Source organism: Hemibagrus wyckioides, linkage group LG07 (assembly GCF_019097595.1).
Source record: "Hemibagrus wyckioides isolate EC202008001 linkage group LG07, SWU_Hwy_1.0, whole genome shotgun sequence".
NCBI lineage: Eukaryota > Metazoa > Chordata > Actinopteri > Siluriformes > Bagridae > Hemibagrus > Hemibagrus wyckioides.
The window spans coordinates 11,095,350-11,109,155 of NC_080716.1; the positions used below are offsets into that span (position 1 = coordinate 11,095,350).

General features: G+C 37.4%; 1 protein-coding gene across 6 annotated transcripts in view; it reads right to left on the minus strand.

Annotated features, from left to right (window-relative positions):
- Nucleotides 1–54: 54 nt before the first annotated feature.
- cacnb2a (calcium channel, voltage-dependent, beta 2a) overlaps nt 55–13,806 on the minus strand; it is a 68,747-nt gene continuing 54,995 nt past the window's right edge. For 4 of the 6 annotated variants that reach the window (XM_058394724.1, XM_058394727.1, XM_058394728.1 and 1 more), the window contains 8 exons: nt 13,357–13,496; nt 10,900–10,980; nt 10,574–10,632; nt 9,887–9,996; nt 7,254–7,405; nt 6,486–6,581; nt 4,862–5,047; nt 55–1,958 (listed from right to left, as the gene is read on the minus strand). In XM_058394724.1, the coding sequence (XP_058250707.1) occupies nt 1,239–1,958; nt 4,862–5,047; nt 6,486–6,581; nt 7,254–7,405; nt 9,887–9,996; nt 10,574–10,632; nt 10,900–10,980; nt 13,357–13,496 (1,544 nt within the window). In that variant the 3' untranslated portion in view covers nt 55–1,238. Of the gene's footprint in view, nt 1,959–4,861; nt 5,048–6,485; nt 6,582–7,253; nt 7,406–9,886; nt 9,997–10,573; nt 10,633–10,899; nt 10,981–13,039; nt 13,060–13,356; nt 13,497–13,806 lie in introns of all 6 variants that reach the window. The other 2 variants (XM_058394726.1, XM_058394729.1) reach the window with 1 other exon arrangement.

Genomic DNA, 13,806 nt, shown 5'->3' on the forward strand with positions numbered 1-13,806 from the left:
AAACATGACGGTGCAACCAGATATGAAAAACATACCTCCATTATTCATGCCATATGAAATTAATAATGACTCATATTTATTTGTTTAATATTCACGTTTCCACACACTGATAGAACAAGTATGCATGGATACCTATATCTTATTTACAATAATGTAGTCATCTTTAAAAACACCAGTCTTTACAAAGAGGCATAGTAACAGAGAGCCAAAAGTCCAGAGGGCAGGATAGCAGCACATGTATGTGTGTGTGTGTGTAAATGTGTGAGGTGTGACAGGCGCAGAATTAGCATTATTAGCTTCATAGTTCTCTAGTAATTTTCTGTTTTCTAGATCTAATTTTCTATTACTACACATTTATTCTTTGCACTGAACCTAAAGTGAACTGGAACCAATGTCAGATGAGACCATGACAGAAATTTGACCCTGTGTGTCATCTACACCACGAGTGTTTGTGGCATTCAAGGAAATGTACATTTTTTTGACGAGTTGATGACTCGGTCCTGGCAGCCTAAAAATACAAAAAAGTATCATAGCCACAGATTTTGGCAGTTCCCAGGCATAACACTAAGGGTTATACGTTACGTGTCCATACGGAAGTCTCTGTGTGGACAAATTCTAAACTGAAAATGTTGTGTACTATAATAATATTTGGAATGATAGACACAATATTCAGGAGGGTCTACAACATATCTAACTTTCTGTTTGGAAGATTTTTTGCTTATTCCCTTGATTTAGAATAAAATTCTATGGGTCGCCATGGCAACATGATAGAACATTATGTCAAATCTCGCTGTTAAAGGAGCAGTTTGTAATTATTCAAGCTCTCTGCAATCTGTCAGGTCGATCACAATGAATCTGTGAAAATGCTGATGAACCTTCTCTTCCTCTATAACGACACTGAAATGACTGGATGCTTCCATCATAAGTTGTTTTTCAGCTTTTCTTCAAAACATCCTGTCAGGTGGAGCTCATTTCCAGACTGGAAACATGATCAAGAGAAGCCTGACATGAAGCTACTAGCCAAATCAATCACATGGCCATATTATTGCACATCACATAGCTTCCATCATTCTAGATCTAGTAACACACTAAACCATTACAAACTGCACCTTTAAACGTTCCTTACTTTTGTAGATCGAGGTTGGCAATAATTCTGGACCTGAATCTAGGTTTTTGTAAAAGTGTATGTTTTGTCTGTTCGATGCAGTCATTGGCTGTGTTTGTGTGTTTGTTGTGCATTACTGCTCAATGTAGGGATCTGTCTCCCAGTCTGTCTCGTCTTTCTTCTCTTCTTCTTCAACAGAGTGTTGTCTTTCACACCCATGATAGCGTTCCCGTTGTGACCTCTGCTGTCCACTTTGCTGGCCATTGCGCTCGCTGTGATCGTGCTCTCGCTCCCGTTCCCTTCCTCCCTTCCCATGATGATGATGGTGGTGATGATGGTTATGTTGAACAGGCTGATCTTCCTCCTCTTCCTCTTCCTCCTCCTCATCCTCCTCCTCCTCTTCTTCTTCTTCTTCTTCTTCTTCTTCCTCTTCCTCCTCCTCTTCCTCCCCTGTATGGCGTGTGTGTAAGTGTGTAGGTTGATCTGAGTGTGTGTGAGTGGCATGTGGCTCTGCACACGCAGAGTCTCTGCTCTCCAGCGTTTCTTGCCTGGAGAGTGTGCGTGCTGTGTGACTGTGATGGTGGTGGTGATGATGGTGATGGTGGTGATTGTGATGTTCAGTTCGTGTGGATGAAGAGCGGTGGTGTATGTGCGGTGCTCTTCGCTCACTCCGTAAGTCTCTTTGTTCTTTAACAGCCTCTTCCTGAGGATCATCGTCCTCCGCTTGGTCCAGGCTCTCTTGCTTTTGTAGGCGATGGTGGTGACGGTGATGGTGATGGTGATGGTGGTGATCTTCTAGAGAACTTTTCCTCTCTCCTAGAGACTTCTCAGCCTTCTGGGCGGCCCCCGTGCCCTGGGTTAGCAAACACATGCACACACATATGCATACATGCATTAGTGCTGAAACACAAAACTTACGCCATTTGCACCTTGTGCATGCGTCTCTCTCCTTCTCTCCTACAGTCAATTCAATACAATGCTGTAAATATCACACTTACATTACACACCACACTGGTGACCCTTTACTACTGACAAGGTTCTGGTGCTGGAATCATTCCACAATCTATTCTATCATTAAAAAAATCTATTCAGTTATATCATTAAAACGTTTCTGGTCTGGAACCAAGGAAACGTTAATGTAAGGCGAGCAAGCAAAGTTTCATGAGTTTTTTCATGAAGACATAAAAATGGCAAGCTGTTGAAAAAAGAAACTAAACATAAACGTAACTCTAAAATAAATAACAGAAAAGGAAACAGCCAAATGATGGGCAACATTGTAATTAATGCTTTACGCATCTAAAGATAACTAGAGTTTAATCAAATGTCAAAGTATCTGACTTTGGACGATATCACATGCTCTCAGAACCAGATGGACTTTTGTTTGTGTGCATTGTTCAAAAGCTGATTAGATTAGCTTAAACAGGTTGGTTCTTAAAAAAAAAAGTTCCCTTGAGCAGCACCAGCTCCAGCACCTTGTGTTTCAGAGGGGTCTGTGTTATATCCATACACAACATGAGACCACTGCAAACCACTGCACAGCATTTCAGTCAGCTTTCTCACACTCAGATATGCCACATTAGTATGTTTATTCGGAAGTAAGTAGACCTTTACATTTAATATTCAACTTTACTCACGTTGGCTGCTTCGTGTTCATTATAGTCGACTGAATGGTATAAATTTAGCATTGACTCTGAATGTAAGAATAACTGACACTCTCTTCTTCTCCTTTTCTCATCACCAGCACACCCACACTCACCATAGACAAAGCTATGCATCTGTAGCCTCCTCACACTGAACAAAAGCCACAGCAGGCAATAAAGAGATCATTATTTTTAGAATACAACATGTACTGACACACATATACACGTACTGTATAACGCTTTGCATAAGTGTTCACCCCTGCTGAACTTCCACTACAACTGATTTAACTGCAATTACAGCTCATAAATCTACACAAAACTGCACATAATCCTTAACCCCATTATAAGTACATACCCCAGTGCTGTGAAACCACTAACCCAGCTAACAATTTTTGGTTCCCAGAACATACATTTTTTTTAGGGTTTGTTTTAGGTTAGCCAGGAAAGTTTTCTTTATGGAAATAGAACACCGGGATATGTTTTTAGGTTTGCAGAACGTCCCATTAATGTTCTCTTAACATTCTCTTAACCTCAGATTTCATCATTAATTTATAGCTTATGGTTATAAAAATAAAACCTACAAATAACAATGAAATGATTACTATTATATAATGTAAATATATGTTATATAATAATAATAATAATAATAATAATAATAATAATAATAATAATAATAATAATAATAATAATAATAAAGGGAATATTCTGTATAGGTTCTCTACCCTGCAGCATTCTGGGAAGATATTAGTGCTTGATTACAAGAAAAAACAGAAAAAAACCACAGAGAACATTCCATTATTATTTGCTTCCCAATAAAATAATCATATGCTAATGTTAGGGAAACATTCTGTTTCCTGGGAAATGAGTTCTGGTGCAACCGGTTTCCATCAAAAGTCACATAACTGGCTAAACGGAGTCCACTCTCAATATAAATACACCTGCTCTTGTAAGAACCTGTAGTTTGTTAGGGAACACTTAAATAAACAACATTATGCAGAATAAAACAACAATCCAAGCAACATTAATTTACCATTAAATCACAATTTCACAGAATTTTTTACAGAATCCTCTTGTGTGGCTTTAAAGTGCAACGTGACCTGAATATAAATACACCAGTCCTGTTCTGGAAGACCCCAGAATTTATTTTAAATACCTAAACAAACAGGATTGGAAAAATCCAATGGACAAGTCAGAACTAAAGTCAAGTATCAGTCATAAATTTGGCCATCAAAATATCCCAAATTTCGAACATCCTATGAAGTACCATCTAATCCTTTATCCAAAATATAAAGAACATCTTCAGAGAATTCACCCAAGGCCAAAGGGGACTAGAGGAGCTAGAAAGATGAAAGCTGTTCATGAGGACAGTTATATCCCAGATTCTCCAGAAAGCTGAGCTTTAAGGAACCATGCTGACCCAGAGGAAATTCTGTTTGGAATTTACAGAAGGCATGTAGGAGTGTCTGAAAATGTGGAAAAATTAACTCTCGTCTAACAAGAATAAAAACTGACGTTTCTGGCCTTGGAACAAAGATGTACATTTGGCAGAAACGCAACACTAACTAAACTCATCATCCTGAGAACATCCCAACAGTGAAGCATCATGTTTATAGCTACCCTTCTTTCTCTGAATATTTCCCTCTTCCTTGGTTATTGATGGAGATTTTTCGAATTGATCCTAATTTTCTAGAAACTTTAGAAGAAGAAGCCTTTGCTATTTGTCACATATACATTACTGCACAGTGAATTCCGACAGAGATGTATAATCCTTATGATGGCTTCCCAGTGGTTTTAAAGTCTGATGAGAAATACATCAGTGATTCTGTGAATGCTGTACTTCACTACACAAAGATCTTGACAGACTCAATCCCACTCGGCTACATCTTCACCCTGGCCTTGAGTCTTTTCTGTTGCTCTCTGTCTGTCTCATCCCTCATTCTTGATCTTTTCTGTCACTTTCTCTTCCACCACCACAACCCCTGGAGCATAGTCTTGTGCCTGTCTGTCTTGTTTTTATTTCCCTCCTTTCTTCCTTACAGATTACCATCCCCACTTCACCATCTCTCCTATCCCTCTCTTAACCCTGGTGTAGAAGGTGTAGAAGTTTGGTGAGCACCTGCAGATGCAGACTAGACAGAGGTTCAGGAGTGGCTGATTGGGCGGCAGTGAGTTTCTCTAACTGAGGATTTGCTGGAGTGCAGCTGGCCGGGTGTGTGGATTTCCAGTAAGCTTCCAGATAGTCGGCTATGTGCTCACAGGCATCCTCTAACTGATTCTCATCCAGGATGATGTCGAAAAGGTCCTGGAAAAAGACGTTGAATGTGGGGCAGAGAAATGAAAAAATGTTGAATGAATGATTAATGCCATAATAGCATAGAGGAAGGAAGAATTAAAGAGGGGGAGAAAGGGAAAGGAAGCAAAAAGAGAAATGATGATATAACAGGAAGTTAAACAGAAACAAAAGTAAATGATCATTAAATATTTCTTATTTAAGCTTTTACTTCTGCTTCAAAAACGCGACAGCACAGCAGGCTACTATTAGAACAGCGTATAAAATTTTCAAGTAGCTAGGGAGAAGAGTATTGTCTGTTTTTGGTGTGAAATGTGTCCCAGAAATAAGGTGACCCATTTAGGAATTTTACAGATCCATTTAGAATGTATCTGAAATCAAAAATGGGAATGCAAAATTCTCAAAGATTATAGCAACTTAGCTAAGACAGAGACATTTAGACTATCCCCTCACACACTCTAGGGGTGCATGCTATAGATAAAAATAGCATACTTTGGCCTGGGAAAACCCTTCACTCAACTTTTTTTTCTACTATATATAGTTGTGAGAATTGCAGGCTTTCCTTTTAACATGCATTTCAGTAAGTGTGTAGCATTTTATAAAGTCTGGTTACCTCCAAAATGTGAAAAGTAAGAAAATAAAATAAAAAAAATTAAAATTTTTAAAATCTATTCTGATTTCACTGTGGCACAGCTGCATTGAGAAAGGTGTCTGTATCTGATTGCAAGCTATGTTAATTTTACTACAACTTATAGATATCCGAGGACCTCCCTGTGTGAGGAAATCACACAGCTAGCAATGTTTTAAACATCTTTAGGCAGACTGACATCCTTAGGCAGATATAAAAAAAATTTTCTGAAGTTGAGGTGCTCTAGGCACACAATTTTACACGTATTATTATTATTATTATTATTATTATTATTATTATTATTATTATTATTATTTTGTTTATTTATGTATTTATTTATCTAGGCAACAGTACATAATTTTACACTTATTATTATTATTATTATTATTATTATTATTATTATTATTATTATTATTATTAATTAATTTTATTTTATTTTTAACATTTTAAAATCTAACATTTAAAAAAATATATATTTTTATTATTTTTTCTTTTTTAGCTGCTTGCCTGAATTCAGTCACAGCCACATTTGATGACATTTTTGAAAACTGTTATGCATTGCAATGGGCTTAATTTCAAGGTTGTAAAATTAATCAAATAAATTAATACATGAAGCTAAGCTAATTTGATCATAATTTTGTTGTCTTTGGGGCTCATGCGAATGCTCAACACAACTGCACAACTTTGTTACATGCTACAATTACTTTTCAGTTCAAAAGAAAGCCCTTTTCACATGCACATTTTTAGATTTCTCTCAAATCTATCCAAGCTGTCAAAGTGAATCTCTACGTCTGCATGTATACATCATGTGTCTATACTCACCGGAGGGCACTGAGCCAGTTTGTCTGCTGCCACCATCTGTACATTGAGGTGTTTCGCCTGCGACTTTCCTCTAGATTTTATTAATCTTTGTAACACCTTAACAAACACAAATACAATATGAGTATAGAAATCACACAATACTAACGCATCCTTGAATGAGATCACATTGGCATTAAGTGTCTATTTCTGTTTTGTTGTATTAATGTTCTTCCATCCAATACATATTACTGATATAAACATGGATACAGTAGATTAATGCAGTATTGATACTTCATTTACAAATATTTCTATGCATGTCCTTTCATCCTTTGTTCATTATTTCAGTGTCACCCAGATGAGATGACTTCCCTTTTGTCTGATTCCTCTGAAGTTTTCTTCCTCAGTGAGTTTTCCCTCACTCTGGCTTTACATTCAAATGATCATTTCTAGTGAAAATGTATATATTTTTATTTAAAGCAGCTTTGCGACATCCATAAATGTTAAATGTGCTTTACAAATAAAACTGAATTAAAGAGATAGCTATGCATAGTCAAATTATACAGAAAAAGAACCTACAGAGAACGTTATTATTTGCTTCTCCATAAAATAACCAAATGGGAATCATCTGCTAATGTTAGGGGAACGTTCTGTTTGCTGGGAAATTATTTTTTTGAGGGATAGCCATACACAGTCAAATTATACAGTCGAGGCTCATCAAAGCCGAAGCACTAAGAGTCGTAAATACAGAGGAACAGAACGAGTGTCAGCTATATGTCTGTGTCTGTGTACCTTTGGAGACGCTATCTTGACGTAGACGATGATTGGCGCTAGAGAAGTCTTGCCTAGCTGAGACGGATGGTTTATCGTGTCAGCGTCCAGAACCACCAACTGCAGTGTGCGTGCCAGCTCAAAGATCCTCTCGATCTCACTCTGTACCTCAGCTAACACACAAAGAAATGTAAAGCAACACTTACTACAAGGCATGCTCATATCAGTAACCTATTCACACAAGTTGCCATTCATGTCATGAGGGAAGCTTTTATTTAGAGTAGCTTCAGCATGACAAACCACAATTTATTATATGCATTAATGAGTTATTGGTCTGTTTCATGAAATAAATTTGAACTGAAAAGTCAGTGGAATTTATTTTACAGATAATTCCTGGCCACAAAGATTACTGTCATGTGCATAAACAGTGCTTTAAGCATCTATATACAATGAAAATTTTATGCTACGGTTGTATACAGCTACCCAGACATAGTGCAACAGTGGTATAGTGGGAAATATTTAATATACATATTCAGTATTAACATATTATGGAAGGTAATGAACATACATAGACATAGTCTGATAGCAATACGATACAGTAAGTGATATGATAAGTGATAATGATAATGTGTGATCTAGTTTTTACATAGCCTGGTTAACTAGAAGTATCCACATTTGAGTAAAGCTGCTTAGTAGCCATTTCTTTCCAAACAAATATTCATCTGTCATACTATTAAATACTATATAAAACAGATTTGTTGAAGCTGATGTTTTGGGAGTGTATTAATGGTGTGTGTGTGTCTGCGCTCTTCGCGTGCTTTTAACGTGTGTGCTCAATGCCGATTGTACCAAAGATTGCCAGGAGTGCAATCAGGAGGTCATGCTACAAGGAATGTCTTTGATCTTAATCATGGCTCACTAATCAAGCCAAACTAACAATCATAACAAGCTTCCTGCTCTCCCTGTCTCCCGTTCACACACTTCAGTTCCTGCACCTTCCTCGTGGGCATATCCTTTTGTCTTGAAATGACAGTAAAAGCATGAGCTTATAATTCATAAATATACCGCATGTATTAACATATTTCGACTATATTCAAGTACTTTAGCACAGAAGTAAAGCTATAAAGAAAAGCTATTTGTCATTTGGAAGCATATTCTTATTTATTGTATTGATTAAATGATAATAGAATGAAAAAGAAGGCTAATACAAAGTATATAACTACATGCTCTATTAGGCGATGTTCCTTTAGGCCAGGCTTCGACTCCAGTGTTCATCTTACAAATCTCTTGAGCTCCATGAAGACTCCATTGAAACTCTGTACACTGCAGTTTACTGTTACTACATGTAACTCACCTGCACAATAATTTGATCCCTTTCCATTATGTAATATTTGCACGTTCTGTATCGTTGCTACATATAAAAATAATCGCCACTTCATGCTACTGTATGTAATGTGAACATATTGCACGTGGTATTCTATCAACTCTTTTTCCTTCTTATTAATTTTATTCATTTTTTTTAAACTAAGTTCTTGAAGTCTCAGTCTAGGAAAAGTAGCCAGATTTTTATTTCACTGCAACTGTATGTGACAAATTAAAGTCTTTTTGCAAAGAAATATTCGGTACATTAAGGATAAAATAATCCATTAGACAAATATATTTTAATGAACAGTGAATATGTTCACTTTTTTTAGCTGGTGTGGGGATGTGTGACCAGTCAAGGTAGTGGAAATAAAACCAGTGTGGCAGATGGTAAAGAAACGCAAACAGATGGTCTAATTGTAATATTTCAGACTAAATGACTTCTACAGTCAACTGCACATTGTGTATGACTATGCTTGTATGTTTAGTTTGTGTTGCTTCAATAAAATATTTTTACATTGTATTTGATATCTGGTATTTTGTATGTGAAGTGCTCTCATAGTTTTTGCTCTAACTATGAAAAATCTTGACTAATCCACAAGTTAGCTCTACTGTTTGAGTCATGTAAGCCCTTATATGGACTATATCCAAAATATATAAAGAGAATCGACAGAGATTTGTATCTTGTATGCTAAGAAAATACATGTGACCCACTGAATTACACTGAAGACCAACATCTGATGCCTTTCTGAATCTTTTTTTTTTCAGACACAGGACTAACTTGCAGCAAATGCAGCAGATAGGCCTTGATTTTAATCAGCTCTGTGAAATTCGAGTGGTCCGTGCAGCACATAGGCGGTCACTACACTACAGGACTGCTGTGAATTCTAGCGAGTGAGAATTTGAGAGTAGTATTTACTACAGGACATTACTACACTAAGTTCTTGGAAGACAAATGTAATATATCATCAAGCTGTATCTTGAATCAGACCTTGACACTTTGGGACAAAAGCCTGTGTGTCCTACTTTTGAGTCTTGTTTTTAGGTTGTTGAGATATTGTCACTTTCTTAACCTTGTGGGGAAAAAAAGATGGCTGGAACATCCTTATGAAGGCCATTGATCATTTCCTATGGCTTTCAGGGTGCATGCACACATGCTTTATGGGCACTCATAAGCACTGAAGTCATGCACAATGACAATTTCCAAAGACAAATGTAAGTCTGAAAGCTCAAGCACACAAGTACAGTACATAAGCTATACAAAAACACACTCACCACACACATGCACTTACCAAGATTGGAGCGTGTATTGGAGCGTTCAATGATGGCATGTTTACTGGGGTTATTCAGGACAGATCGCTTGGCTAGAGAAATGTCTGCTGTTACCCGAGTGATTGATATCCTAGGACGAGAGTGAGGAAAAGAGAGAGCATGTGCAAAAGCCATTTAAGAAAATGACTTCCCAAAAATAATTCTACAAGAGGAAAGAAAGTGACACTGCAGCATGTACTAGCCAGAGCTCATTTCACTTAAATTGTATTTAGAAGAAAATAAGTACACATTTATTACCCAGTCTGCACTTCGAATTGTGGTTACTGAAATCCAATTCTGTCATTTACATGAATTAATTTTAATGGGTAAACAGTGTTACTCTATTGTTCATAACTTGCTTTCATTTCAGCACACACACACACACTCACACACACACACACAGCTGTGTTGTCTGTGTTTTTCTGTGCTGCACTGGGAAGAGGCATTGGTCCCGTTCCGGGAAAACACTCAGGCTAGGAGAAGGCGCAGGCATGCAAGCCAGCCTTGTGCTTATGGTCCAGCATGGCCAATTAAGGCAATGAGACAAGACTATTTAAAGTAGCTCCACACATACACACAGTAATACATAAACTACCCCAAAGAAGGACCAGTCAGGACAGGAGCTTGGAGAGAAAAGACACAGAGAATGACTTTGAGTAAGCTCTTACCTTCCCTCAAATCTGTGCTTCAGAAAGTCAAATAATGCTTTCTGCATCATATCTGTCACCTGTACAAAAAAGATGTGGGTGTACATAGAATAGACAAACAGTAAATACACACACAATGCTGCTTACATTATCAGTGTACATCAGTGTAAATGACTTATCTTCATATATACAGTATATTTGTAATATCTTTATCTCTTTTATGATGAACATCAAGCATTGAAACCAGGATGTGGTCAGAAAACTGCCTGGAAATCTTTTGGCAAAATTTCTGATGCTTCATAAATATATATATAAATCATTCAAGCATGATTGTTGAAGAATCTGACCTCATAGCCCTTGAGTGAGGGTCCCACCAAAACCACAGGCCTCATGGAGGGCACTACGTCATATGGGGGAATGTGCTCAGTCTGTAGAGTGCAGGAAACTACGTTATTCTCCCTCTCCCACACTCAATCCTCCATGCCCACCCACCCACTCACACACACACGACACACTGACATAAACCTACATCACGTTCAGTATAACGATTAAACCACACCATATTACTAGTCTGGGTTCACCAATCCCAATTCATTGGACCCCATGAGCTGCACATTTGAGTGGTTTTCCAGCACTAAACACATCTGATCCAGCTTATGTAGTGTTTGATGATCCTGTTCAATCGGGTGTATTACAGAAAACGACAAGGTCTCTGAGGTCTCTGTTATTGGGATTGAGAACCACTGTTGTATGGCCACACTGAATGACCAAAAAAACCCCAAAAATGTTATGAAAAGTAAAATATAAATTTACATGTAGATAAATAAATAGAGTTTCTGGTTACGGTCTGCAATGTGACATTTTTAGACAAACATCCTGCACATTGCAACTATTTTTCTGCCTACTGATGCCTTCTAAGGCATTACTGTTTAAAAGTCCACTATGTCAAAGTTGACTAATTCTTGAGCTTTTGTTTTAAATTATATATATTATTGCTCTCAATGTTCAGTCTTCGGTATTCAGTGAAGCAATGAGTCCACTTCATCAACATGTGCTAATAACTGTAACATCTAATTAACAATCTGGAATGTAAGACTAAATTTTGTCTTTATTCACATTGCAAATGAATCCTCTTAATTAAGCTTCTCAGCCTGAAAGTGGAACAGAGTAAGTTGAGACTGATGTCTGTATCTATAAAAGGTCTCACTTCTCTGGTGAATGATACAGTCATCCAGGAAAAAAATAAGATATAATAGCATCAACAATGGGCCTTATTTATCAAGCTGGATGCAAATTAATCTATTCATAAATAATCCATAGGAGCATTCACATAGGTAATGTGGTGTTCAGAGAAAGGTGGTTGATTTGGGAAATGTAACCTGATTTTCTGTAAATTTATCTGAATTTCATCACATTTGGATAACTTGTTTACTTGCTGAGAATTTTATTAGCAATCTAAGGCATTGATTTAAAACATAACAGCAGCTTTTCTAATAAATGACACCTATTAATATGCACTTAATCTGTGTCTGCGGTAGTCGAACCGCTGCAGTGGCTGAGCTGCATTACTGGGAGATTTTATATACTTTCACAGTCATCATTTGGTTATTTTCTGCTCTCTATGAACTTTTTGCCTTTTATGGCAAAACATTTGTGTCATGAATGTGCTTAGTAATTTATAAATGATCTGCATTTATCAACATATGCAGATGAAGTACAAAGAAATCCAGCTTTAGTGTAGATATTTGTAAATCTGGCAGCATGTTTAGTTCACCCAAACATTTTAATGTAAAGATTGATAAATAAGGCCCAATAAGTTCAACACATACACTAAAAAGATCGAACATGACTAACACAAGAACGAGTCTTCATTCTGAGTGTGATCATGCTTTATTGTTTCACATATATTCAACAGTAAAGATGATCACTTTAATCTATCAGAGAAACTGCAGAGCAACACAGATATCAGATATTTCATATCAAAGGCATGTACACGTTTGGTATCGACGACACAATCAGTGCATTTCACAACATACACAAGTTAGTCAAGCAAGCAAGAAAAGCACATTCTGTAACACAACTGCGAATGGGATCTCAATTTGGCTAGTAATACAAAACAATAAAAATAATCCAGACCTGAAGACAGATCCTGTGGGTATTTTCTCAGTATAGCAATGTGTTTTATATAAAAAGTGTTTACATCAGGATGGACGAAACAAACGAAATGATTCCAGGTTTAAATTGCATGTGAACCGCTTGAGATATAAAATAAAAAATAGTCATAAACTGAGGTCCCATTCATTGTAATGCACACACACACACACACACACACACACACACACATACACACACACACACACACATCTACATTAAAGCTACACTCAGTTTCAGAGTCAGATTAGTGGGGCGGGGAAAAACACACAGCAAGGCAGAGACTCCAGTGGGCCTTTCAGGCTTCAGGAGACTCCTTACAGCAGCCTAACTTACCGACTTGAGCTTCTGCTTAGCTGAGAGAGGAAGCGAGGAAGAAGGACAGAAACGAAGTGAAAGCATTAAGTGAAAGAAGAGAGCGGAAGAGGATAGCAAGGTGGAAATTTGAGGTCAGAAATTCAGAGAGAAAGGGAGAGTAAGACAGAGGGGGAAAAAGTCAATTGGTTAGCTAGGTGAGCATGCTTATTGCTCTCGTGCAGTCAGACAGAGATGTTGCATGGACAGACAGGTGGACGCACACTGCTTGGTGCTGGAGAGACATACAACTGTACGAAGGAGTGCGGAAAAACGGGATGAACCGCTTCTCAGGTTACCTTCTTAAAGAAGGGCATTCGTTTCTCACGGGTTAATGTGGATATGACTTGGTTTGGGCTGGCTTTAGGAGAACGCTGCTGGGGAGGAGGAGGAGGCTCAGGCTCCTCCGACTCTAAACCCACAGCGTCTATGTCAATGGCTATACACAGATATAGACATATACAAACAGTTATATATGAGATTACACAATCCAAACACAAGGAAATAGACTCTATGGATCGCTACAAAAATTCACACTAAAAATACTAAAACTATTGGCTGAAAAAACAAGCTTATTTTTTAACTTCTACCAATGGAAAAAAAACTGTAAAATTGAATAAAATGCATTATGTTCTTTATATAATCTTCTTCACATAAAGTACCAACAGAGACACTAGGGCTTTCAGAACAAATGTAACTGTTCCAGTAGTTAATTTTCCTTGACATTTATGTATAGGACTGTAAAAGAT